At 43.9% G+C, this 27,960-nt stretch overlaps 1 protein-coding gene across 3 annotated transcripts in view; it reads right to left on the bottom strand.

The window, feature by feature from the left end:
- Positions 1-2,734: 2,734 nt before the first annotated feature.
- TTC8 (tetratricopeptide repeat domain 8) overlaps positions 2,735-27,960 on the bottom strand; it is a 43,231-nt gene continuing 18,005 nt past the window's right edge. For all 3 annotated transcript variants that reach the window (XM_028507085.2, XM_036013032.1, XM_028507084.2), the window contains 9 exons: positions 27,550-27,594; positions 20,885-20,970; positions 16,721-16,808; positions 14,289-14,399; positions 10,928-11,067; positions 9,410-9,584; positions 8,973-9,095; positions 5,887-5,970; positions 2,735-3,943 (listed from right to left, as the gene is read on the bottom strand). In XM_028507085.2, coding sequence (XP_028362886.1) covers positions 3,827-3,943; positions 5,887-5,970; positions 8,973-9,095; positions 9,410-9,584; positions 10,928-11,067; positions 14,289-14,399; positions 16,721-16,808; positions 20,885-20,970; positions 27,550-27,594 — 969 coding nt within the window. In that variant the 3' untranslated portion in view covers positions 2,735-3,826. The remainder of the gene's footprint in view (positions 3,944-5,886; positions 5,971-8,972; positions 9,096-9,409; positions 9,585-10,927; positions 11,068-14,288; positions 14,400-16,720; positions 16,809-20,884; positions 20,971-27,549; positions 27,595-27,960) is intronic.

The following is a 27,960-nucleotide window of genomic DNA, read 5'->3' as shown; positions in this document are numbered from 1 at the left end:
GGTATATGATTAATACATTTTAAAAGGTATGTTTTAAAAAAGGAATCAATAATACATTTTAAAAGTTACGTTTTAAAAAAGGAACCTCTGGATTTGCTAATTGGGAGGTCTCAGTGACCTCAGTGAGAGCAGGTTCCATGGGGGTAGGAGCTAAAGCCAGATTCAAGAGGCAGAGGAATGAATGGGAGACGAGGAAGCAGGCAACAAGTGGCACCTGACCTTTCAAAATGATGTGGCACAGCGGGTAGTACTAGAAAGGGGGAAGGTTTAAAAGGCTGGTGAGAGAGAGAATCTAGTACAGAAAAAGAAATTAAAGCTATCAGATCAGAGCAGGTATGGGGCGGGGGGCAGTGATGGTTGTTACGTTCTGAAGCCTATTGAAACTCGAGTTTCAAACACTGGATGAGGGTCTATCTTTTCTCTGACTTAAGTAGGAAAAAAAATGTCTTCCTCAAATCTGTCCAGTCTGGCCTTTTCTTTCCTAAGGTAATGTGGTGGCTTTCTCTAGGAGTTTCCATCATTTACATTTTACCAACCAATTGCGCTTTATTAATCAGGATTTGGGAAAGGGAAAAAAATGCAAAAAAATATTATAGTCTCCAATGATTATCAATTAATCTTTATTTAATCTTTATTCTTTAATCTCAAAAACTCAACTTTAACATCAAGTATGTAAAGTGACAGCATCTCAAAAAGGTTTTTAGTCAGCCAAAAATAGAACTAATGCCATCTACATGGAAGAATGTAAAACTGCAGTTATTTTCATATTGCCAAATACAAATTTCCCCCTAATATCTGAGCCCAGATAACTATTTTGGAACTCTGGAACCTATGCGTGAACCATTCCAGTTTACCTTTTCCCTAGAATTTAAAACTAGATAGCATGGCCTTTTACCTAAACTCAATTTCTGGGCTCCTTATAATCCAAGGTTGAGTCCTGCCACAGTACTCCTAGAATCTTTTGGATATTTTTTTTTCTGAGTGCTTAAACTCACTCTCAATTGAAAGCCCTCATGTTAATAGTTGGTGGTGGAAACTACGTTACATAGGGTAGTGACGTGTTACCTTGATGAATTTTCTGAACTCCGGGTCACGAGTGATATCCTGAAGGGATGCTCCGCTCCCGGGAAATACCATTCGGCAATGCGACAGAACAGGCGTGCCAGGAGCGGACTGGCTCAGACGTGACATAGTTGGGAAGGAAGAACTTCAACCTCAGCAGTTACTCAGTGCAGGCAGCCTCCTTGCCATATCTCATTTCCATCCGTTGGAAGCTCAACGATGTTAATTTTGGCTGAACAATTTGTATATGGATGGAATACCTTTTTAGCCACGGTAAAAGACAATTGGTAACCTTCCTTTTATAGAAATGCTGGCCCAGAAGCCAGAAATTATGCAGTCCAGAAATAATTCTGTTACAAAGACGTGCACAGCTCCTGAGGCAGGTGTTACGTCATCCTTCTGCCCTCAGCCAACCTGACTCATTCTTTGCACTTGGCGTTCACATTGAATTAACATAAATTCAAGACAGAAATACCCTCAGTATCACCTTAGGAATACTGACTCATTTATTTTTTTGTTGTTGTATGAATAGTCCCTTATTATTCATATAACTAGTGCACATAACATTCATTTTAAATGATAGTAGCTTTATTTACAGGAGAAACACTGAGAGGTGATTCAACACAGTGGTTAAGAGCACATACTGGGGTGGGGGGAGGGGCACACAGGCCTGTATTTAAATCTCAGCTCTGTCGTTTAGGCACTTTATAACCTTGGGCAAATTACTTCTCTGTGCCTCATTTTTTCTCTCATAAAATGGGAATCACAGCACCTGATAGTTCTGCAGTGGGAATTAGACGAATCAGTCCATACCAAGTGCTCGAACAGTGCCGGGTACATACAACATCCTCGGTACATGCTAGCCACTGTTACTGGCTCCAAATTGAGATGAACTAAGAAAGCGATTTACACTATAAAATGCCAATCTAAATATGAACCACAGTTTTGAGGGATTGGATGGCGCTACACAAGCACTCGCACACCCTGCAGACCAGGAAAGGTTCAAGTCTAAGGCTCAGGATCCAGATCACGGGTTCCAGTGGTTCCTGTGTCACCAGGCGCTTCCTTCCCCTGCCCCACCCAGAGATTCTCTACATCCTCTCGGGGGTCACTTCCAGCCCCTGGCAAGCCGAGATGCCTTGAATCCACCCTGTTTTGTTCTGTCGGCTGAGCAGCACTATTTATACAGATTTGAACAGAAGCAAGTAAGCGTCTGTAAACTAGTTTTCATGAAGTTGAAGAATGAAAAATAACGTGGATGGATCCCCAAGTCCAAAACACGAACGTGAGTGGTCCAGTCCCTTTGACACAAGTGCTTGTAGGAAACTTTGAGGAGAGCTCCTTCATGTGCGAGGGACGGTTCCAGAGCCTTTCCGGGGTCTGCAGGGCGTGAACGGGACTTCGCCCCTCCCCCAGCCCCGCCCCGCCCCGCCCAACCTGCTGGGGGGTGAGCACAGCTGGGACTGCTGGCCCAAGACGCCACTGCTCATCCTGATACTCTTGTGTGAATAGGGTGAGAGCCCATCAACAGCTTCTCTGGGAAAAACCAACTCGGTGGGGCATCATTGCAAATAAAATTAAGACCATGACTTGATTTTTAAGATTACTGGACTTCTGAAAGATTTGTTTCATCTGATAGACCTGAGACAAAAACTCATGAAAAGTAACAGAGTGATGGTGTTTTACACACTGATTTATTTTAAAGCACTATACGTAAGAAAATGTAGAGCCTCTCACAAAGCATTTGATAGTTTAAACACAATTTTTAAGCTTTAAATAAGTCTCTAGTTAGGATAAATATACACACTTTTAGCCATAAAAGTACAATTTAAAAGGCAAATTTCAGGCCTCTTAAGGTACATGATAGTTAAGGGCAAGCTTAAGAACATTAAAAATGTGTATGTATAAAAATGTGAGGAAATTCATGAAAATGTTTTATAAACGTTAAAAACAAACATCTGCCGTGTAATGTGGGAAGAGCCTCCATGATCCACTTACAAATGCTGAAATCCTGTCTTTCATAATATTATAGGGGTATTATAAAAGTTTTAATTTACAGCCTTATTTCAACTCCCGCATGCCATCTTCACTAATATCAAGCACAGGTGTGTATTCCATAGATACATGTTCACACACACACACTATTTTTCCCTTATACGATTACACAAGGGGGAACCCCCACAAAACAGAAACTTATTGAAAATTGTGCATTTATTCTTACATGTTTAAACTCAGTCCCCTTCAAAGTGCTCTCCACTTGCTGCAATACACCTATCAAGGCACCTTTTCCCTGCTCAATGCCAATTTTGATGCTTTTAGTGCTTCTGCAGCTTTTCGTTTCCCCTCCTCCACATCGGCAAACTGTTTCCCTCTGAGGACTATTTCCATCCAGGGAAACAGAAAAAAAGTCACTCAGGGTGAGATCGGGCGAACGGGAAGGAGGGAACACAGGGGTCATGCCGTTTCTGGTCAAAAACTGCTGAATACTCAGCGCGGTGTAGGTAGACGTGCTTGGAAATCACCCATGATGAAATGGGCAAGTGCACTGAGTCTTCAAAAAAAAATTCACTGAAACTCAGTGCAGCCTCTCACAACGCTGCCTGCTGGTACACTGATACAGGTGGGTTCCTAGGACATCCACCTAGTGGGGGAAGCCAGTACTACAAGGGGCCCGCCCTCCAGGAGATCATTCCTTTTACGGTGGGAGGAGTCCTCTCTCCTGTAATGCCCCATCCTAAAAACATGCATTTGGTCTCAGGAACAATCAGAGCATAGCAAAGTGCTGCTTTAACCGCTCAATTAAGTGTTGCGTATCCACGTGATCTGGAAATGCTTCTTCAGACTTACGAGCAGCGACATAGCTTCTCTGTAGATCTCCAATCTGCAAGAAATACCAGAATAAGGCAACAGGATAAAACCTCCAAAATTAGTAAGGACGTCAAAATAAGACATACTATCTGTATACAGTACACACTCAAAGGGTTCTTAAGGGTAAACTGCTTCATTATGCTACTTGGGTTTGAGAATTCTTTCACTTACAAAACAACTCAATCTTGAAAATTTGTGAGAAAAATAACATAACCGATAATAAAATAATTTCTGCTCCATTTACAGCTGTCTAGTTACAAATGTATAAACCTATGTTTTGTCTTCCGTCACTGATAGCTTAATAAAAATAAAACAACATTTGCATGCCGAGACAGCCAGCTCAGTGTAGTTTGGGAACAGTGTTAGGCAACTGTTTGTAATGCACCACAAGGGCATATTTGACGAGGGTATTATGTTACAGACAGAAAATTCAAGCAGAAACTTGTAGTTAGGATAAAACAACATGCTCTGGGAGGTTTTACATAGTGATAGCACATTAATGTTGGAAAAATAGCTGGTTTTAAAAGTTTGTAAAGAGGGTCTCTGATTTCAAGAAACTATGTGTTCAAGTCCAGTCCCAAAGAGAAACACACACAGTATCTGAATCCACCTAGATGTATCTCCATTCATGTGTCCACTGCTAAAGAGAGAGAGCTTTTTAGTGTGTGCACACAAAGCTATCTAGAACATTCAACTCTGAAGTCTTTTTTTTAACATGTATGTGCATTAAAAACAGAAGTCTCCATTTTTAAATCCTAGCATTTCTTTTCAACAAACTATTTTCTCTAGTGGAAGTATAGCCTTTTGCTTAAAGCAATATCCCATTTGAGTTACATGTTAGTGAAGCTGATGATGTCCCTGAAGGAGAGGAACGAGCCCTCTCCGCACGGCGCAGCAGAGAGCACCTGAGCCTCAGCAGCAGAGAGCACCTGGGTGTGAGCGTGCGCCTGTGACGCTAGAGAAGCCCTGTAAGCTTTTCGGGCCTCGGGTCCCACTGGAATATAAGCTGCATGAGGCAGAGGTTTTTGTGTGTGTTATTCATTGTCCACATCATCTGTACCTTCGACACTGCCTGGTTCATAGCAGAGGCTCCATTTTTTAAAAAACATAATTTATATTAAAAAAACTGCATAAGGAAAGCAAGGGATGCCCACGTGGCAGGGTCGTGGTGTGGAGTGCCTGGAACTGTGGCGAGCCCTGAACAAGTGCTCAAAAATGACAACTTATGAGTGACAGCTTATCTTATCTCCAAAATAGAAATGAGAGTGCGGATGGCTTTATGTTCATGCTATGAAAAATGACATTTTTATAATGTCTGCTCCACTAAAAAAAGGGTCGTCACATCAGCAAACGCTCTCAGCCATTTCCTTCTCCTCAGAACTCACCTTCCATGTTAAACGGAGGTTTCCAAGCCAGGGCTAGTTATTGCATGTCTTTGGTTTTCTTACTGTTACTGAAAATGGCGCAGGACTCCTTTTAGCTCTTGGATATTAACTGACTTGTGACAGGATGAACAGTTGAATTTTCCCTGTAGTGTTCATAGCTAAAATAGCTTTGACTACCCCTAATTTACAGCAATTGTGCCAGAGACTTGGTGGCAATACGATCTACAAACAGTACACAGGACTTTCTTGCAATAAAAGCAATTACTGACTCCTCCCACACCAGAAATTACTTAATGAGTATCTTTTTAATGACTAAATGTCATATTTTAAAACATAAAATAATTCTTCTGCAATCCAAAGTGGTGTTTAGTCAATATTCAGCGATCAAGTTCTTTAAAGTTTATTAAACTGTCCCTTACAGGACAACACACGTTATATAAAAATTGCGTTTAAAAAAATCATTTCTTTCAGGAAGTTATAGTTAGAATGTCCTTATTTAGCTCTACTTTTTTTTAAACTGAGGGGAAAAAAGAAACAGATCAGATGGTAAATTGATAAAGAAAGAGAATACCTTATCAGAGATGGTTGCAAAATTAAAATGCGGCTCATACATATGGGGTGCTAAAGATGACGCAGTCTGTAACAGTGCTTTTGCCTGTGTAAGAAAAGAAAGAAAATCAAAGGCATATGAGCATGTATCAGCACATATTTGTGATTTCTGTGGTTTTTTTTGGTAAAAGGATCCTTTCCCCAGGAAGGGACCTTCAGAAACATGATCCTGTGATGAACATAGAGGACATTCCTCATGAAATACCACTCACCGATACACAACTAACTGCTTACATCTTGCCAAAACTGTATTAACAATACAACGTTTTGACATAATGGAGAAAATAAGAGAATTGGAAACTTAGAGTACGTTTGGTTATTTGAGAACCACTGTTATTGGATACTTTATATTTCAGTACAACAACTCAAAATATAATCCTCTCAATGCTAAAAAAAAAAGTCCTGTTATTCTAGTTTTTCTGCTGTCGGCTGATTTAGTGGGCTTCTGAATTTCAAAGGCCCAAGTTCTGTGCTGGATGACAGTGAGCAAGCATTTATCACACTGCTGACCTGAAAATGACAACTGAGTGCACTTGAATGTGACAGGCTTTCTGTGCTCTGAAGCACAGAAGAAAACAGAGTCCACCCGGATGCTGTCATCCCCCATAGGCTCAGAGGGATCACGCGCTGCGGGGCCAGGACTGACAGGAGAGGTCCACACGCTCAGCGTTAGGACCGCACACTCGGCGTTCCGAGCCACCAAGCCTCCGACTCGCAGCTAAACCCAACACCTCTATCCGTGACCCTGAGAACAAACTCGTGTATCCTTCTATTTTTGACGGGAAATAAAATGCCAGTTCATATAAATGGAACGTATTAATTTTTTTGTTTTAGGACTACCTATTTCCTTTTTTTTCATTGACATATGACTGATAATGAAATGGCATTAGGATCATGAAAGCTTTTACCAAAACATTTCAAACCAACCGGACACTGGAGAAACTACGATAAGTCAGCGGGAAAGAAAATCACAAAAGCACTTGCTTCGTACGGACCTGGGAAAAGTCTCGAGACAGAGCGAGGTGTTAGTTTTTGTCTGGAAAATACAAGCCCATCTTATTTACTTTGGGGGAATTTGTGAAAGAAAGGCAACATCCAATAACGTTTCCTTCCTGGTTCAATTAAGTTTATCCTTCTGCCTAGGAGGCCAGGTGGCATGCTGCTCACTACGTCTGTGGCCCTGGGGAGTTACCTACCCGCCTCGAGTTTCTGTTTCTTCATCTCTAAGGTCTGAAACGTAATAATATCCCCTTGATTACCACTAATATTATGTACTTAGCATTTTAAAGTTCTGTTGTAATAATAATTTCTTCAGCACCTACCACATGCTCAACATTATGCTTCTACTAGGACGAGGGCTCGGTGTGTGCAACCTGCTAATCTTCACCAAAACACCGCCGGGTGCTGCTCCTACCCTGCGTCACACGCCACCCGCGCATTTCACACCCAGGGACCGAGCACCCGTCATTGGCCAGCACCGGTTTTGATGCTGCAAATACAGCAGTTAGGAGCCAGAGAAGGACCCGACTTTCATGCAGCTGACATCTGGCGTGTGAGAATGAAAATGTATGATACAAGGATAAGCATTGTGAAGAAAATAACAAAGGCTGCGTGACAGTGCCTGAGGCCCCTTTACACTGATGGCCTTTCTGAGGAGCTGGTAAGTAAGCCAAGGCATCAATGGCAACAGGAAAAGTCGCTGCAGGATCTGAAAGAACTTTCCTGAGGCCCTAAAGGAAGGACGGTCACTGCGGGTGTGCAGGGCAGCGAGGCAGCTGTGTGTCCAGAAGTCAGCACAAAGGTGCACAACAGTCCTCCCCCATCCACCGGGGACGCGCCCTCAGGCCCTCCCAGTGGGTGCCTGAAACCGTGGACAACACCAAACCCTATACAGTCTATGCTTTTTATTACACATACACACCTGTGATAAAGTCTAATTCATAAATCGGGCACAGTAAGAGAGTAACAACAATAACAGTAACATAGAACAATTATGACAACATACTATAATAAAAGTTACATAAATGTGGTCTCTCTCCTCTCTCTCTCTCTGATAACCAATCTGACAACCGAGACAGACAGCTGCTGCGTGACTAATAAGCAGCATGGACGCACTGGACAAAGGGGTGACCCGTGTCCTGGGCAGGAGGGAGTGGGACGATGGCGGCCGATGTCATCATGCTGCTCAGGGTGGCGCACAAGTGAAAACTCATGAATTGTTTATCTCTGGAATTTTCCATTGACTATTTTAGGGCCATGGTTGAGCACAGGTGCTGAAACGGAGGAAAGCAAAACCGTGAGCAAGCGGGACGATGGTAGCGACAAAGGTGTAGTCTGAGAGGCAGCCAGGGGCCACATCAGGCGGGGCCTTGCAGGTCAAGGTCTGAAGTGCAGGTTTACTCCACGTGAGGAGGGAAAGCCTTGGGAGCACGCCTAGCAAAGCAGTAACACAATAATCTTGTGTTCTCTAAATCCCTGAGGCTGTTCTGCGAAGGATGCACTCTAGGGCGCACGTCTGTGCTGGTTTAAGTGGAAACACAGACCAGCGAGGAGACCCCTGTAGTCGTCCAGGCAAGAGGTGCGAGCGGTTTGGAGAAGGGGGTGGTGGGTAGGAAAGTGGCTGGGGTCAGGATGTGGCTTGGAGGTAGACCTGACAGGGGCCTGCCGACCGTGCTGGGGACATGGGATGGAAGGAGAGGTGGCTGGGAAAAAAAGAGGCTTCCAGGTGGCTCCTAGGATTTTGGCTTGAGCAGCTAGACGGTGCAGGTGGGGGTGGGCATAGGGGGGTTGTGATGGAGCATCATTTCCCTAAAATAGTGGAGACTGGGATGTACAGATTTGTCCTGACAAAATCAAGTGCTCTCTTTTGGATACAGGCTAAGGAACCTGTGCAAGGTCCCGTCACCAATCCATGACGGGGCTGGGATTCGAACCCAGGCTGGCCAGGCTCTGAAGCTCACGGTTCAATGACAGCCGTGAAGGCGCTACACGGGACAGCTTTTCAGTGCAGAGAGCTGATCACCACCGGGCCTCTCGCAGTTCACTGACCTGTTCGACGTGGCCCTTCCGCATCTCCAGCACAGCCAGGTTGTTGTAGGCCTCGGCGTGGCTGTTGTTGTTGGCCAGAGCCAGCCGGAAGCACTGATGGGCCAGACCCGTGTCTCCCGTCCCCTACGAAGGAAGAGCACGCATGCGCACACACAAACCCGTGCGCTCCCGCCCGCCGTCCCCTCCCATCTTTCTTCGCGTAAATCTTTTCTGCTCCCGCGGGAAAAGCAGCAAGTAACAATCACAGGAGTCGGGCATGAATTGTATAGAAGAGGATTTAACCTGGGAATATAAAATGAGTGATGGTGACTCTTAGAGATCTCTGAACTGCTACCTGGGTCTGTTACCAAACCTGAACTCGCAATACCTGAACGCGGCCTCAGACTAACCTGTGCTACCTTTTCCCTGGCAGACCCGGGATCAGAGGAGCAACGTACCACGGCGACGTGCCCCAGGTTGTACCAGACGTCAGCCGCCTCTTCTTCGTTTTCCGCCAGAGCGAGGGCGCGCTCGAACGAGGCCAGAGTCATGTCGTACTGCTGGGCGTAGAAGCAGCAGAGCCCCAGATTGTTGAAGAGCTGGCAGTTGTAGACCCCCATCTGCAGCAGCCGCCTTTGAACAGACCACACAGATTTTCCGTGTCAGACCGACTTTATAAATAGCCAGACGCATGTCTTTTCACAAACTTAGAAATGGATGTATTGTATAATTTTAACACGCCCAAATATAAAGTACTGCAGTCAATGAAAAACATGTTAAAGCAGATATAAAAGTAGGTCTTTTGTAACAGTACTAGCTAGGGGAAATGTGTCCAAAGGCAAGGGCAAAAAAACCAACTTATGTAAGTTCTTCCCCTCCAAAGCTTTGTCAGAGAACCAAACTAAGAAAAAATCAGCCATGTAAAGTAGAACCCACACGTTTTGGGTTCACAGGCACTTCAGTGCCCGTAGGTGAGCTCCTCGGGCCCTCTGACCTGCTTCAAGGGCCGCGTCTGGCATTTAGCTCCGGGTGTTCAGCTGCGTTGGGTCCTGTTTTTGGTTATAAGCATCCTGTGGCTCAGCTGCATCTACTGACCTCCAACGGCTCCCACCAAGGAAGACAAGAGCACCAGTGGATCCCTATGGCACCTGCTTAGCTTTCGTGCTACAGCTCAAGAAGCCCAGTTGGCTTCGGTGTGTCATTAACTCCAAAGGACAGAGGACAGGCAAGTTCAAGTGAGCAAGTGAAGTCTACCCCCACTGTCCCTGAGGAACCCATGACCCACTTTAGGGCCGGGGACCGGAACCAGCTGCCTGTGACAAGACAGCCTCATATTATCATGTTGTATGTTTCAATGTGTATTTGAGGAGGACTCTTGCTGGCTGCTCGTTACGGCCCAAAGAGGAAATCAAAATGTAAAAACTAACCCAGAGACCAGCTGTAGGATAAGATGAGTATGTGTTCAAAAGAGAACCAGAGAACGGCATTTATGGAGACGGAAGAATTGTGTGGACAAAAGTTGACAATACTTCCCAAAACCGGGGATCCTGTTTCTGGCCCTTATCGGGGCTCAGAACCCGGGGCCATCCCCACTCTGCAAATCTCATCACTGTTGCAGCTTCAAGGTTTTTGTGTCGTACACGGCAGAACTAGTGAGGGCAGAGACAGTGAGAGATGCTGCTAGTCACTACTCAGCTGTCACCAGGCCACTGAGCAAATGGCTAATTCATACGCTGCCACAGTGCTGAAAACTCAGGCAATTATCCAGGTGTGTTTGCACAAGGTGCCAAGTACCCAGTGCATTTCCAAATTATTAGATGTCACTTTCAAGGCTCGCAAAAATCTGGGTGTTTGAGTTTTCAGTCTCACACAGACATGGCTTATATATCATTTCTCTACATTTCTATTCCACCTTTACTACCGTTTCACCAATATCGCACAGGAAAGCAGTTTCACAAAGTGACGGCAGAGCACACCTGTAAAAGCGGAGCGCGATTTCCGGCTGATCGGAGTAAAAGTGGTTGCTCCCGATGCAGGCGATGGCCTCCATGTGCGTGTTGTCCTGTTTCAGAACCTCCTTGTAGCGCTCGGCGGCAGAGGCAATGTCGTTCATCTCCTAGTTCCCGCCGAGACAGGACAGCAATGCTTTATTACTGGTGCCAAGGTACTCTTTTCATTCCGGCTGACTTACACTCTTTCACTCAATAAATATGCACTAAGAGCCTACCATGTGCCAGACTCTGTCCCAGGCCCTGGGGACACAACGTGGACAGCAGAAGATAAAGTGACTACCCTCCAGGAGGCTCCACCTGGCAGGGAAGACACACCAAGGAACACAGGGGACATGACAAGGATAAGGGAAGGGTGCACAGAGAGACACACAGAGCCGGGTAAGGAGACAGGGTGGGTGCGGCCCCAGCAGGGCTCTGGAGCAGGTGCCAGGTGAGCGGGCCTGAAGGAGGGGAGGGACTGAGACCCGTGCACAACTGGAGAAGCAACACCTGGGCAGAGGGGACAGCGGCTGCTAAGAGCCTCAGGTGGGAACGCTTGCCACGCAGAAGAACCGCACAAAAGCAGGTGAGGCTGCAGAGGGGGAGTGGCACGGAAGGGGAGCAGAGAGGCAGCAGGAGCTTTGGTAGCCATGGTAGAAACCTCAGGTTTCCTTCTAAATTGAGGAAAAGCCATCAGAGTTAAGAGCAGAAGAGTAACATGATTGTCTTTACGTTTTTAGAGAGGAACTTGCTGGCTACACACAGGACACACCAAAGTGGGGGAAAAGGGTAGCAAGGATAACAGGAGTGTCCCTGACAATCACAAATAAGTGTATCTGATGTTGTTACTAATATTCACAGCTCTCAAGTCCACCTTCAAGGCCAGGTCAGGCTCCACACCCCTCGTGGAAACGTCCCGAACACCCTCATGTCACACAGCTCTCTGCTGCCTCTCGGCTGACGGGGCACCTGCTATGCGAGCCACTCGCTTGTTCTTACCACGTAAGGACTCGTATCTTTTGTTTGATCTTAATCATAACACATTTTAATAAATCCAAGACTCCGATGATTGTAAGAACCACCACACAATGCTTTTTTATCCCATGGAATTTTTTTAACCCCCATGGATTTCAGTTCGGGTTTTTGTTTTTGTTTTTATTTAAGGACTTTGTTTTTTTAGAGCAGTGTTAGGTTTGTAGTAGAATTGAGGGGTCATTATAAAGGTAAGTGCATTTCATTGTTCAATATCAAAAATTACATCCATTAATATTAGCACCAATCTCATCAATGTTAGTATTATGAACAGAGTTTTGACCTGTGGACTCCTTGAAAGGGGTCTCGGGACCCCCAGGAACCTCTGGTCGACACTTTGAGAAACGCTGATATTAGAACAATATTTGGGGCCTCTCTCTCCACTCCCCTCACTCCTCCTCAGGAGGCACACAGAGCGTGCACGTCTCAGCCCCTTTGGGTCTCTCTGGCAGCCAGCTGGCCCGCACGGCGCCTTTGTCCTCTGCCCTGCTGTGTGGCGCAGGCTCTCCCAGGTGCGGAGGGTGTGCCGGGTGCACAGTCAGGCCAGACAAGGCGGCTTCGTCCACTGAACTCAGAGGCAGGACACTGGTAAGTCCTCTGGGTCCCAGACCTAAATCCACCTGCCCCAGTTCTGCCTTTCTCAGTAACAAAGCGAATAGTTCACCCTCCGTTTGTCTGCATATTGTATCAACCTCTCAGCTGTTTTTCAGCTTAGAGTGAGGACCCGGGATGTTACTTATTAGTCCCATAAAACCCCAACAAAACATTCCCAGGTTGATCCAAACCCATGCTTTACATTTGATGTTCTTACTCAAAGTCCTGCCAGGATTTAGCTCCTTAAGAGAAGAGATAACCAAAACTTTCTTCAAAACACAGAAGCATCTGGTGCGCTTCTTACACAAATGCCTGCCTCCCCCCTGCTTTCGTAGGGAGAGAACGGGCCACACCTCTCAGACATCCCCAAAGTCATTTTTGTACCGTCAAGTTCATGGACCACAGGCATATAGTTCCTACAGCGGTGCTTCCAATTTCAAGCACTTTTTAACAAAGAACAATTCAAATGAAGACCTGCATTGTGAACAAATAAACAAAATGCCTCACGACAAATTCAAACCACAACTAAACACATTTAGCAAGGGTGAGTCATTTTAAACGAATTTCTGTACAAAACAACCGAGGGGCAGTAATAGGCAGCGCGACGCATTCATTTTTAAATTGGAAAGATTTAAAGGACACCAGGCCAACACGAAAGTGACACGTAAAAAGAAAATAACATAAGGGAAAAGAGGAAAGTATTACGTGCACACAAAAGGTCTCTAGAGGCACCTGCAGTCGGAACACACTTCACTGATGAGCCCTCGAGCGGCAGCCCCGCGCAGGGCAAAGGGCAGCACTGGGCACCTCTGCGCGGTCAGCTCTGCCCTGGGGGCAGCTGCCCGTAGCCTCAGGGAGACACGGAGCCCGACTGTTTCAGGTCCGTGCTTAGTCCCGATCACCACCCCACCCCCACTCCCATGTGCATGACACTGTCCCCACAGGCAGGACGCTTTCCTCTCCGCTTCTCTCCTCCTGTGAGCACCACCAAGGCAAATTCGACGTTTCTCACCAAGCCCTCCCCTGGATGCTTACAAAAGGGTAGGTTCCTCCAACTCCCGGCCAGAACAGAGCCGGGAAAGGAAGAAGGTGGCGGACCCCAGGATCTGCCCGGGGCCTCGGCCGGTCCCAGCCCTGGCAACAGTGACCACAGCAGAGGCCGGGAAGGAATGCTGACCGGCAACCCCGTGCTAAAGATGTCGGCGTTCTCCGGGTCTCTCCGTTCTCCAGGTCCCTCCGCCGCACTCCCGGCCCGAGAAAAGGCCGGCAGAGGGACTGCGCTGTGCAGAGGGCGGAGCAGGAAGGCCCAGGGGCTCCGGCTGCACCGGGATGACCGCCACTGCGCATGAACGCCACCGGTTTCACGGTCTATTTTATCACCCTTCCTTCCTAAGCTTCTTGGTCGAAATTCTGTTCACATTCAATGTGGAGTTACTCAAAGGTACAGAGGGATGGATGTAATAGTTTTACTGAATGATCGAAGTCTTCTACTTACATGTTTATTATAATTACATTCCAAAAGGGGAAACAATCTTCATGATAGAACATGGGTATGACCGAATGTATACACTAAAATCTCTTACTCCGCTGGTAAATGAGGGGCTGACAATCACAGTTTTATAAATCGTTCTCCTTGCTAGGACCCCTCAAGACTATGGGCTGACTTAAGAAGCACATAACCTCAGTTTTACATCAGCTTTTTAAATACCTTGAACCTCACCTCATGGATCCTGGCAATTCCACAAAGGAGGGTTACTTCTCCTGGGAACTTATCTAATCCTTGTTTGTAAAGGTTTAAAGCAGTCACGGGTTGGTCCAACGAGATGTAAACCTAAAGCCAAGACACACTTCAGTAAAAATACTGGTTCTTAAAACAATCCAGTATTTGTTATGGCGAGTTTATAATCATTGCTTAGTAATGAATTATCTCCTAGGTATTACAGTAAAACATTGTGTAGGATTAATTTCCAACAATGACGTTACAGTTTCATTTCCACTGTGTTGTGGAAATAAAGCTTTCATTCATTTATTCCTTCAACACGTGCTTGTTGTGGGCTCACCGCTGTCACGGAGCCTGAGCAGTAACGAGACAAGGACCAAGGGAAAACGTTTTTAGGAAGGAACAGACATGAGTGTGTCTGCAGGTGGGGACAAACACCTGAGGAGAAGACTGGAGATGAAGACACAGGAGAAAGGAGGTGTGGCCATGAGGAGGGGGGAGGGCTATGGAGGGCGTGGTTTCAGAAGGGGCCCTCGGACAGGGAGGGGAAACCTGCTCGTGAAGGTGAGGGTCAGGACTTGAGAGTCAGGCTTGGTGGCGTCCACCCACACAGTGAGCCATCAGCACTGTGAGCACGGACAACCCCCACACTGAAGAGGAATCTCTCAAACAGAGAATTACTAGGTTATGTGGAGAAACATAAGATTGTGACTTTTTTTTCTTCGTGATCGCAGATCCTGTATTTCTTCCCAGGCAGCGAGTCCGTGCTGTGAAGGCCCAGACAGACACCCAGGCAACTGTTTCCAGAGTTACCGCCACAGCGGGAGTGCCCAGGGGTAAGTAGGAGGAAACATTGTTCAAATTTTACCTTCTACGTTTCTAAACTGCTTTTTTAAAATACAATAAATAAGTTAATATGCTAAGTAATATAAAATAATTATTATTTTAAAAGTAACCATCCAAATTTTTAAGAAAGAGTGCTGTTCCTAAAATCTGCTGATCTCTATTATGCAACAATCACCCCTTCATATATTAAAGAAAATAAGTGAATTTTACCTCTATACACTCCACAGTGGGTTTAAACCAATTAACTTATGAAAAAACAGGTTAAACCATGTACTCAGCAATAGTTAAAACTAAGAGTACATTTTCAGGCCACGTGGCAAGAGATTATCAAACACTGTGACCTGAATTTTAATTTCAAGCTGTCAGAAAAGGATGAGGCAACTGGGATTCTTAAAAACCTTTTTAAGAACTTCAGTTTAATATATAATGTATAGCAGATTTAGATACCGGATAATTTCAAACACTTTTGAAAACCACTGTACACACACTAAGATTAGCACACTGAATTTTATAGCACAGCTTTCACTTTGTTCCGTTTAGTATGCTAATTTTTAATACCCTTTTAGGGAGAAGTAGCACTTCCTTTTATATCTCATCTTCTTTTCAACTGCTTTCCCACACTTTTTAATTGAAAAAATTCTTAAGAGACACAGCGGATGATGTCATAACCACCACTTCATCCAATATTTCTTTTGCAGTAGCCTTGGTGAGGGTCAAGAAGCAACTTGGTCCTGATGCTGAAAATCCTAGGTTGTGCTGTGGGGGACGCTGGGGGACAGTGAGTAGGCTCTAGAATCACCACGTCCTGGGGCTGAATGCTGGCTCCTAAGAGCCAAGTGACCCTGAAATCTTACTTACCCTCCTTACTGTTTCCCTGAAAGTACAAGGAAACATCGAACCCCACCTTATGGGGTTGCTAGAGGGCAGGGGTGTCAAACTCATTTTCACTGGGGGCCACACCAGCCTCGAGGTTGCCTTCAAAGGGCCCAATGTAACTTTAGGACTGTATACATGTAACCGCTCCTTAACAGTTAAGGGAGAAGCTCAGCCCTGCTGCCCGGTAGAAACAAGGGTGGGATAAAACAAGGGGGAGGGCCGGATTTGGCCCGTGGGCCTTGTGTTTGCCGCCTGTGCCATAGGGGTTAAACTGTATATGGAACAGACCTGATACCTTACTTTCTACTGAGCAGGTGGTCCACAGAGGGGAAATATTGTCTTTGTTGTTATGGCAGAGCAGAGAAATAAAGGACCTGCATGAGGGGCAGAAGACAGAGTGTCGGAGGAACGCCCCGTCTCCACCCAGCAGCCTCTGTGGGACCCGGTACCCAGGGGGACACGAAGCCCCTGGGATTTTCTTCAGCTCCAATGCTTAATCTTTCAAAGGGGTTTTCTTGTTTTTCATAGCAATCAGTTTCTCCTCAGTTACTCTTCTTATAGTCTCACATTTCCCCTTGCTAAAACAGAAAATAAGTTAAGTCGAAACACATTAACTTGCCAACATATTCCTGAAGAAACTGGCAACGCTCCCCATGCACGGAAACAGTTATTCTGAGAAGACAGGTTTCGCTTAGACTAAGAATACTTACTTTTGCCAAGTAGAGAAATGTATCAATCATTTCCTGCTGTTTCAGGGCTGACTTAAACTGTTTTTCTGCTTCACGATACATTCCTAACCTAAGAATAGGCATTTAAAAAATTAGGCATTCATCTTAAAAAGAAATACTATATAGCATTTATTCATACCCTGAGATTATGAATAGAGACAAATTACATCTATAAGAGTAAGCAAGTAATAAAGGAGGTCAAGTCCTACACGCATATTAACATGCAGTTTATACAGTTTAGCAAAAAGTTGCCCATTTCCCATGGTCACTGTCCCGCCCCTAAATGCCGTATAAAGAGTCTGTTGGCAGTCTAGTCACCGCAGGACTAGAAGCTGCTGGTGAGGTCGCACAGGTCGCACTGGTTTATGATCAGCAGGACACGTGGCAAGTGACCTGAATAAATAAATGCTCAGAGTCTCTGTTTTCCTGGAAGAGCTCAAGGATGGCTTTTCTTGGAAAACGTCTTTTGCTCTGAGACAAAACCTCATTTTTAAAGCCATTCTTACACAATTTCAGTGTAAGCAGTGATTGCCACTTGAGTATAGAGCTCTACCATTTCATTATTCTAGAAACATTTTCTTTCCCTTTTTTGGTGTCTGATACTGATTGCCCCTCATCCACAAAAGAGGGACTTGTTCCTTGCCTAACTACAACCATCCTGGTGTTCCCACTCAGCTCTTCTGCCCAGGGGACACTTTGTTACCCCTAAACCAATCACTAAAGCACACTTCAGCCTGTCCTTCACAGGTCTGTCGGGCTTTCTAATAACTAATCATCCCCAGCGTCTAAGAGCTACTTATGCACTTTAATATTGCTTTCTTTTTAAAGATTTTATTTATTTATTTTTTTAGAGAGAAGGGAAGGAGAAAGAGAGGGAGAGAAACATCAGTGTGTGGTTGCCTCTCACGCGTGCCCCATTCAGGATCTGGCCTGCAACTCAGGCATGTGCCCTGACTGGGAATCGAACCAGTGATCCTTTGCTTCACAGCCCATGCTCAATCCACTGAGCTATACCAGCCAGGCCAATACTGCTTTTATTTTGTGAAATAAAGTCAGGACAATACACAGTACGTTCCACGGTGCTACTTTCATTTAAAGGCTTGAAAACATAGCTTTGATCTTCTTCCCTAACCTAAACCTCAAGTGTTGGTGTGGCTGTCTCCCAACAGCTGTTGAAAGACACAGGATTACAGGGGGTAAAAGTGACCCCCCAAAACCTGTCCTAAAATGAGAGGATGTGCGACATGGCAGAAGTCCCCACCTCTTCAAAGGTGTCACAACTTTTACAAGGAGTATTTCTAAAACTTGATCAAAGAACTCTAAGAGTTCTGGAAAACAACACATTTATATAACAACTTCAATTAAACATGCAAGCCTAAAACACGTGCCTGAAGCTCATCACTGATTTCCACGGACACCTCGGATTCCACGAGCGAATGTACATTTCTATCTAACAACTTGTCTCTTTCCCAAAATGATTTAAAAGGGATTACAACAAAAAGACACATAGGACAAGAATATAAAAACAGAAATTGATTTTTTAAAAAAACAATGGAGATAGAAAGATAAACAAATGTTTTTTTAAAAAGCAATCGGAGCTATTGAGCTGCCCAGAAACCAAAGAATGAGAAGAAAGGATGGGTACCATGTCTTTTATTACTGCATCCTCAAAAGATAATTTCTTCTAGTACTATCAGGAAGGGATTTACCACATGGGTTCTGGTGCAAAGGAAATTGAATGGGCCACGTTTGAAGAAAGGATAATGAAAACATCCGTCAAGTCCAGGAACACAGAGTCAGAGTGCAGAGATAATCCCTGCCAACTGCCAACTTCTTCTCCACAATTTAATTCCCCAAACACCATGAAGCACCAACTGCATACACATTTCCTGATGGCGAGGAGATGCAGAAATGAAGATCACAACCACGTCCCTGAAGGCACCAATAAAGACGGAAAGAAAACAGGCTCACAATAACGTGGAAACGTGGTATTTTGACCGTGAGAAAAAAAGTGCTGTAAGAGCACGGAGGAGGGGTGAACCCATACAGCTTCCAGGAGGAAGTGACAGACAATATTTTGACAGACGGGGGAGGCGAGGGGGAGGGGACATCTCAGACAGAAGCCAACGGAATAAGCGCACAGGCAGGAAGGCACAGGGCCTGTCGGGGGAATGCCAAGCTGTCCCTGGCCCCGCTGAAGAGGAGGACACGGCACAGAAGGGGGCAGTGGGAGACACGGGCGAACACATGCAGACTGAGTACGAGGTCATGGCCATCACTCCTGAAGTCCAGACCTCATTCCAAAGGTGACGGAAATTTACCAAAGAATCCGACAAGAGCTGTTTTTTTTTTTTTTTCACAACAGTCCTTGGACCGTGCAGATAGGAAGGACTGATTGGGGCAAAAATAAATAAATAAAATAGTAGCAGAAAATTCAAACAAGAAGCTAACGCAACAGTCGAACAGATGACGACACTAAGTGCCAGAATGAGGGCAAGGGTTGGTACTAGGCGGTGAGGGAGCAACTGCTGGTGCGGAGGGGGGGGCCCGCAGAAGCAGGGAGACGCAGTCGATTTGGGGCTCCGTCGCCTGGCGACCCATCCCTGCACTCTGTGGCTGCTCAGTAAACATTTTACTGAGTGTGTGAGTGAAGGAATAAAAGTGAAGTAATGCATCCATAATAAAGAGGAGAAGCTATTAAGAAACAGAAGAGAATGATAATATGACAAAATATGCTCATTAAATGTCATCCTGTGTGGATAGCAGAAGGAACCTGAGTTGTGCTTGTCCTTAATTATTAAAGATTTCTGAAGGTTTTGCTTGAAAGCTCACAATTTAAAGCTTCTTTTTGAAAATTATATTCATAAGAGTTTAATGTTATAATGGTCTAAAATTACCTTTTAGTAGAAAACACTTTCTCAATCTAACAGTAAAGAAAAAATAGAGTTCAATATGAATATATCTAATTAAAAAGTAGTTCTTAATTTCAACAGTAAAAGGAAGAGCATCCCTTTGGTTTCATTTATTTATTTCCTTTTCCTCAGAGTATTTGCCTGAAAATTGGGGTTTATAAATATTGAAGGATGCTCACAGTAACCGGTATACCTTGGTTTTGAATAATAAAAGATATTTATCTTTTTTAAAAGATTTTATTTATTTATTTTTAGAGAGGGAAGGGAGGGACATAGAGAGAGAGAGAGAGAAACATTAATGTGCGGTTGCTGGGGGTCATGGCCTGCAACCCATGCATGTACCCTGACTGGGAATCGAACCTGTGACACTTTGGTTCACAGCCTGCGCTCAATCCACTGAGCAACGCCAGCCAGGGCAACATTTATCTTTATAGAATATAATTTTTCCATTTGTCTGTACTTTTCAAATGCTCCCAGTGCATTTCAATATCAGACAACAAGTTTCAGATCTTATTTACTAGTTGCTGTATAATGTTTATGAACTCAATTAGAACCCTTCTGATCTCTCAATTAATTAGCTTAAAATGTACTTAAATTGTAAAAATGAAAGAACATTCAGACCCTAGACAGACACTATGGAATTGTGCAAATAGTAAGAGAACAAGCAGCAAAACGCTGAGCTCGCATTCTTGTTCTGCCACAGGCTTATCAGCCACGTGGATTTGAGCAAACCCCTTCACCTCTCTGAGGCTCGGTTTCCCTCTTCTGGACAAGGGTTAACGGCAGCAACTCCCTCCGCGGTGCTGTGGGATTTGGTGAGATAACCGTACAGCACTTTACAGATGCGAGGCACCGGCGCAAACACACACGAGAGCCGAGCTGTGTGTGCAGCGGGAATCAGGGGACTGCGACCACAGTCCCAGGCCTGTTACCAACAGGTTCCTGACGCAGATCACAGCCGTTCTCCAGCCTCAGCCTCCTCGATCGGTAAAGGGGGGTTGGGCTGATGGCCTCCAAGATCCCCCTTCCCAGCTCTGCACTGCTATTATTCTAAAGGTGTCGGTTCTTTGTGCCACCATAGGATGGCTCAGGAAATGCTTTCTCAAGGGAGCCAAAGAGTTTTTCATTTCTTCATTGAGAAAAACCTACCCCTCACCCCCTCGAAAATGACCAGGTTTGAAACTCTCCAGTACGTTGCCACGCCGAAGCCCGTCACGGACAACCCAGGTTTTACCTGTAGTAGCATTTGCCGATCTGCACTTTCCACCACCAGTCCTTGTACTGCGAGTGCTCCGTGGAAAGGGCAGCCAGGTCCAGAGCCTTGGAAAACAAGTCATCTTAGATTAGGATTTCCTTCTCGAACAATAAACAGAAACAGCAAATAATGCAATAAACCATATAATTAGCATCAATCAAAACATGCTTTGGAAATCAGAGAGCAGCTCGAGCTGCTTGTGTTTCTAGATGGCCCCGCCGATTCTCCCCGCATAATCCGTTCCAGACCAGAGGGCTGGCAGCAGAGGAGACGTGAACCCTGATTACAGGGGAGCCGAGGTACAACACACTCGAGTGCAATTTCAATACGCCACGCACAGAACCGACATTTGAAATCCCGTAAGTTTTTTCCCTCTCCCCACCAGTGATCGGCTGTCAGGATGATTCAGAACGCCCCCAGACTCAGCGGCAGTCCGGCCTTCGGGGTGTTGGTCCTGGCCTAGTCACAGGCCCCGCTGTCACCAGAGATGGGGAGAAACAGGGAAAGACCAAGGGAGCAGGTAGACGGAGGTTTGGGGAACAGGATCGTGAAGAAGCTGGGTATTTGGGTAACTGCCGCCCTCAAAAACCTTCATTCCGTTATGCTGACGTCACCTGGCGTTCCAGTAACTCTAAGGGCCAGACTTCCCTTGGCTGCAGACTGAAAAAAAATCCCCTCGATTGCTTTCGTATTTCACATGCGTTTATCCCATCTCTCTCAGGCCTCCTAGTTTATTTGTTCCTTCTCGCGTTTATTCAAGGTCCAACAAGAAACGACTACACAGGAATTAGAACTGCATACCGAGGAAGTGGAAACCATTTGGACAAGAGAAAAGAGAACCTGACCTTTATACAAATTGGAAGCTCACAGAAATCTGATGTAAAGATTCAGTGAATAAAAACTCAAGCTATTAGGTAAAAGAGAATTCCGATTTTAAAATAATACTACTTTTTCTCTCAAGGTTGAAAAACTTTATCCTTTAAACAGTGTCAGTGCAATCATGACGACCAACGATTTGGTTAAAGTAACTCTTAGATGTTCAGTTCTGATTATCTCGGAATGTATCCCATGTTATTGTCCATTTCTTAACGTTAACTCTTTTAAAATTGAAGTAAATGCCAGAAACATTCCTTGGATCTCCTCCTGCAAAACTAGTAACGTTACTTTGTGTTCCCCGTCTTCTCTTGCTCCAAGGGAGATGTCCAAACATGCAGACGATTTAAAAAATGGCGTCGCCATGCTGGGGTTCGAACAGACTAGAGAGAAACCAACATCTCTACTTGAAGGCTGTGGAAATTTGAAAACAAGACACACACAACTACCCTATGCTCAGAAATCTGGCGGCCGCCCAAGGCAACCAGTATGAAAGCACCTCTGACTTCTTCAGCATGTTAAAAACCTAGAATTCTTATTTTTATGCTTTAGCTCACTTTCAAAACATATAAAACATATAAAAAATGCATGCTTTCTGTTCATCATCTAAATTCTTGTTCCACTCACAAAATAACATTTGTGGGGAAATCTGAAGTGACAGTTTAATGGGACAATCCGATCCACCCAAGAATCATGACGTGTCAAGCCCTGGCCAGTGGGAAACGGGCACGGGACTCGGTCCCACTCGGTGCCTCCAGGACACAACACAGGGCAAAAGCATGGGCACTCAACAAGCACTTGTTCAAAGAATAACCCCGCCAGACAGCAAACCAATAAACAAACCGGCGAATGAGAAGGAAAAGAGAGGAACCAACGGTTTGTGCTATTTACTAAATAAAAGCAAAACAAATTGCTTAACTGTAAGTTCTGTAAGACAGTGTACATGTATTGGAGGTAAGCAGAAAAAAGAACAAGCAGGATAAGATTATAAGCATTTTATTTTCTTACTGGCCCTCCCTTATAGCTAAATTCATAAATGAAACTTGGCTATGACGTTATTATTGAAAATCGTGGGTGGGGGTTGAAGTGAAATTAGACTTAATCTCCATCAGTGCCATCAGCTGGAACTTTTTTGCTCACGGTAGTAATCCGAGCTGCTGGCACAATGCACGCATTGTCTGTAGAATTAATACGTCTTACTCTCCAATACTATCGTTTTCATTTTTAGGCAACACCTCATAGTTTCAGTCATAAATATATCTTTTAGAGTTACAATTCTACTTGAAATACTAACTGGTATACTTGGCTTAGCATTATACAATAATTTTCTTGTTTCTGCCTGACTTTTATGATTATGATTTTTAATGGCTGCATTAAAATTCATTGCTCAATTTATTATAACCTACTAAACTCATCTTCTGTCATTGAACTTTTAGGTTGCTTCTCCGATTTTTTGCTACGACAATGAACACTATAATGAACATCTTTGCGAAGATGGTGCTGTACTTTTTCATGAAATTTCTTGAGAAGTGAAGCTACGGGAAAAAATGACTATCTTTATAGCTACCTGCTATATATTATCATAGTGTTTTCTAAATTATTATACCATCTAAGATAACATCTACAATATATAACAATTACACCATTTTCCCCCAGCAATTTTTCAAATTTCATAAGTGTAAAATCGCAAGTCCAAAATTTCTTTAATTTACATTTTTGTTGTTAGTAAGAGAGTACTAACAAATGGACACAGGCTCTTTTATAGTTAACAAACACCAATGTTTTTAAATCACGCCTGATGCATGTATTTCACCCATCTGTTGTCATGTCACTTGCGGTTTTACTCCCGCTCACTGCCCAGAGATACCTCCGGATCAGCAGGTCAGTTTTCCTTGGTGAGTGCCTTGTGAATCCAGCCAAAGCTGTGAAATACTCTGCTGTTCGCTAGTTTACACTTTTTTATTTCTTCATTGACCAAATCTCTAAAAGAAGTCCTTAAACTGATTTTCTAAACAGTGTTTTTTAATAAAGTATAAGATTCTATTTCAAAAAGAGTCAAAAATTGTGCTCAACTGTTGCTTGTTTCCAGTGCATTGTCTCTTTCTCTGTTCCCAAGAATAAAACTCGAACATTTAAAAATGGAGACTCCAGTTCTCAACGGCATTTTGTATCCCCGCCTTTTACTAAGATAAACTTGCGGGTCATTTTGGTTGTGCCTTTTCTCTTATTTCGTTGATTCCTTTCATTGAACCAGGAGACACACCCTCTCCTGTTTGTTAGTTTGTCATGCAGAGCCCTGGCATTCAAGTCTACGTTCTGATGGTAGAAGGCCTCATCGGAATCGTTGGTTTTCATACTATGTTCTAAGCAGCAGTCCCCAATCATGGTTGAAAACTTGTACTGCCTATGGAGATTTTATTACCAACACATTTACCAGATTGGGATTCTGATTAAAGAAGTCTAGCATAGATCCAGAAATCCATTCTTTTCAAATTCCCCAGGCAGCCCTAGCTGGTGTGGCTCAGTGGATTAAGCCAGTTTGTGAACCAAAGGGTCACCGGTTCAATTCCCAGTCTAGGATACATGCCTGGGTTGCAGGCCAGGTCCCCAGTAGTGGGCTTTGCAAAAGGCAACCACACATTGATGTTTCTCTCCCTCTCTTTCTCTCCCCTTCTCCTATTTAAAAATAAATTGAAAAAATATTTTTCAATAAAAATAAAATAAAATTCCCCAGGTAATTCAGAAACAGCCTGATCTAGGAACCAGCCAATAGTCCTAGGATCTGAGGGGCAGGAGCTCAAGGGAAGGGGAAGGGGTGGGGCAGGCGGGGGGAGGAGGGCCAAGGAGGAGGCCCGCTGGGTGCGTTATTAGTCTGCTACGTCTGCTTCAGTTCAAGCAGCCCCACTTCTGTCTGCCTATGTATTAGGGTCTGGGGAAGGGCTCATTTTTTTATAAAAGGTTTTCTGCTTAAATAAAAAATTTAAATGTCATTGCTCCACTAAGATCAAATTTTTAAAAATCAGTGCAGATAAAGAGCTGTAGAAGCATTCTATAATACTCACATACTTGAATGCTTAAAGTCTGCTATTAGACTTATAAACTCAGTTATGGCAGAGGATACATCCTTGTTTTCCACCTAGTTCATGTTCCCCACATTATGTAAATGCGAAGGTGGAGAACGGCACCCTCAACATGAATATATTAATAAAGACATCATCACCGTGGCTGACCTACAAACAGCATTTGACCGGTGTGCTTTCTAAATGCATTGCCTACAGCCTCCTTGCTCACAGACCTCACTCCGGCCACACTGGCCTCATCACTTGTTCCGTAAACAGCCCAGTGATGCTTCCATGCAGGACCTTTGCCGTTAAGGTTCTCGCCGACCTGTATGACCTTCCTGCATGAAAGTATAGGGCTCATCCCCCTTCGCTCCAGGCCTTTGTTTCAGTGTCTTCTCCGCGTGGACTTGGCTGACTACCTCCCACCCCATCCAAAATAGCATCTCCCTCCCCCCTTGTCCTTATCTACTCTTACCTGCTTTCCTGCTTTTTTCTTTTCCAATTGTTTATGACCCTATGACATTTTATATATTTTTAAATTTGCTAATTGTCTCCATTCCTTGCCAAATCAGAACTACAATCCCCCAAAGAGCAGGGATTTTTGTCTGCTGGCTTCATTCTGCAATCTCAGGCCTAGAGCAGTGCCTGGCACACAGCAGTGGCTCAAAATACACTGACCAAAAGAACAAATGCCCCTTCAATAAATGCAGCAATCTTCAGAAAGTCAAGATATAGCTTTATGGTGCTCTAGTAGTTATAGACACATTTACTCATTTATGAAAGAAATGGTGTTTGCTGTTTTCTTTTTCATGTCAGTGTGACGATGTGATTTTATCTATCACACTGAAAGCCTCGGACCAGACTTCACTTTACACGAAGTGACAATGGCATGCACCGACTTTTATTTACAGAATTGTGCCTGAGTTTTCAGCTGCCCCAAATCTACTTGCCTCTCATCCCTCGTGACCACAGCCACTAGCACCTCCCCATAGAGAACCTCCGTACTCCATCCACCCCGGCTGGGCTCTCCCCTGGACTTTCCGTGCCACATCTTTGCACACACGCTGTGGCATCTCCCCTTGGAGGGCCTTTCACAATGTCACACACAAAATGCCTTCAAGGGAATTACTCAGCCTCTTTACTAACTTACTTCCTTCTTCAATTATCCTGTTTCTGTCAGGAAAACCATTCATTCTTCTTACGGCATCTTTAGGCGGCAGATCTGACCTGTGTCTTCTTCCCTTTGCCCTCCACATCAAACCTGCTATCATGCGCTGATACTTAGTTCATTAACACCTCTCTTGGGCACTTCCATTTTTCGGGATACAGCCTATGTCTTTCTCACTCCACATCCTGACCATGTTTCTACCCTTTCTTTACATTTACTTTCCTTCCTTTCCAAAAAATCCCACTTATTATAAGGATCATTACTAAAATTACCCCTTCTGAGATTCTCCCTTTGCCACTTGGTAACAGTTTCACACTTTGGCAATTACCTCTTTGTTTCATTATGTCAAATGCCATTCCCTCTGCTAGATTGCATGGTTTGCAGATGCAAAAAAATACCCATTTTTTATTAGTTTTCCTTGTACAGAGCACAGTGGTTGACATGTATTCTTTCATTCAATATTTTTTGAGCCCAACAGTGTGCCAGGAGCTGTTCTAGGCCCTGAGATTATAGAGTGAAACCAGCAGAAAACAAAATTGAGGAAAATAATTTTATGTTCCTGAATACTTACTATATGAATATAAAGCTGCTTTCTTTTTTTTTTCTTTTTTTTTTTCTTTTTTAGAGAGAGAGGGGAAGGGAAGGGGAAAGAGAGGGAGAGAACACCAATGTGTGGTTGCCTCTCACACACCCACTACTGGGGACCTGGCCCGCAACCCAGGCATGTGCCCTGACTGGGAATCAAACTGGCGACGCTTTGGTTCGCAGCCAGCACTCAATCCACTGAGCCTCACCAGCCAGGGCTGCTTTCTTGAACTAATAGGAAAATACTATCATTAGACGCTGCAGGATCAACTACATTCAATTTAACAAAATTTGTGAGCTTACTATTCATTTGCATATTAACATACAAAAATGAAACAAATGGAGAAGTCATATGCATATAACTTTCAAACTCTCTAGGAAGAGGCTACCAAGATGAGTGGTTATTGTTGAAGCTGGGTGATGGGTGATACAGGCTCATTTTACTATTCCCTCTAATTTTATATGTTTGAAATTTTCTTTATTTGGAGGGTTGCTTGACTTTTATTTTTTTCTTTTAGTTGCACATATGTTTGGAATTTCCTATCATAAAATGTTAATGGGAAAGAGGGGCTGCAGTATAAAGAAGCCAGAAATAGATGTATTGGTAAACCTATTTTAATGCACGATTCGGATTAAAGAAAAAAAACAGATCAACAATGCTGACTATAGGAAATAAACTTTAACATGAGCATATTATGTAGTATTCTCAATGATCTGTATTTATCCTTTAATGGAGACCTATGTACTCTATAGATTAAGCACAGTTCTTACCACTTCTATGTTTACCCAAATTTCTCTACTGAAATTGACCATGGATTTGAAAGTATTAGTAATTCTCCAATCTTTAATAATTCCATCTGTTCATAAGGTAAGAAAGGAAAGAAACGGAACATTTCAGAATTTAAATCCCTGAAGTCAGAAGATTTAAAAGAAAATAGCACGAATTCAAAACTTACAGTCTTAACATCATTTTCATGATGAAAGATATACTCAAACAAAGCCTACAAAGGAAAAAAAACAAAAACACATTAGATTTTATTTTAACAAAAACACGTCATTATTATATCAAAACTCAAAGGCAGTTGTGACAACAGCTAGATTGGACCTAAATAAGAAGGTACTCTAATGTGCAGGGGATTTATACATAATGGGTCTCTCCATCATTTGTCATAATCATCCATTTTAAAATATGGTATTTACAACTCATTCCTGTTTTTGCAGAATAGAAACTGGAAAACAAGTAACTTTTTTTCATATTATACAAACTATCTTAATACAAAGGGACAAAGGAAAAACTGACTTTAGGATTGCCATAAAATAGATTCAACCAATTTTTTACATACTTTACATATATTATACAGTGATTG

This window comes from Phyllostomus discolor, chromosome 1 (genome assembly GCF_004126475.2).
Source record: "Phyllostomus discolor isolate MPI-MPIP mPhyDis1 chromosome 1, mPhyDis1.pri.v3, whole genome shotgun sequence".
Taxonomy (NCBI): domain Eukaryota; kingdom Metazoa; phylum Chordata; class Mammalia; order Chiroptera; family Phyllostomidae; genus Phyllostomus; species Phyllostomus discolor.
This window is presented reverse-complemented; position numbering and strand designations above follow the sequence as displayed.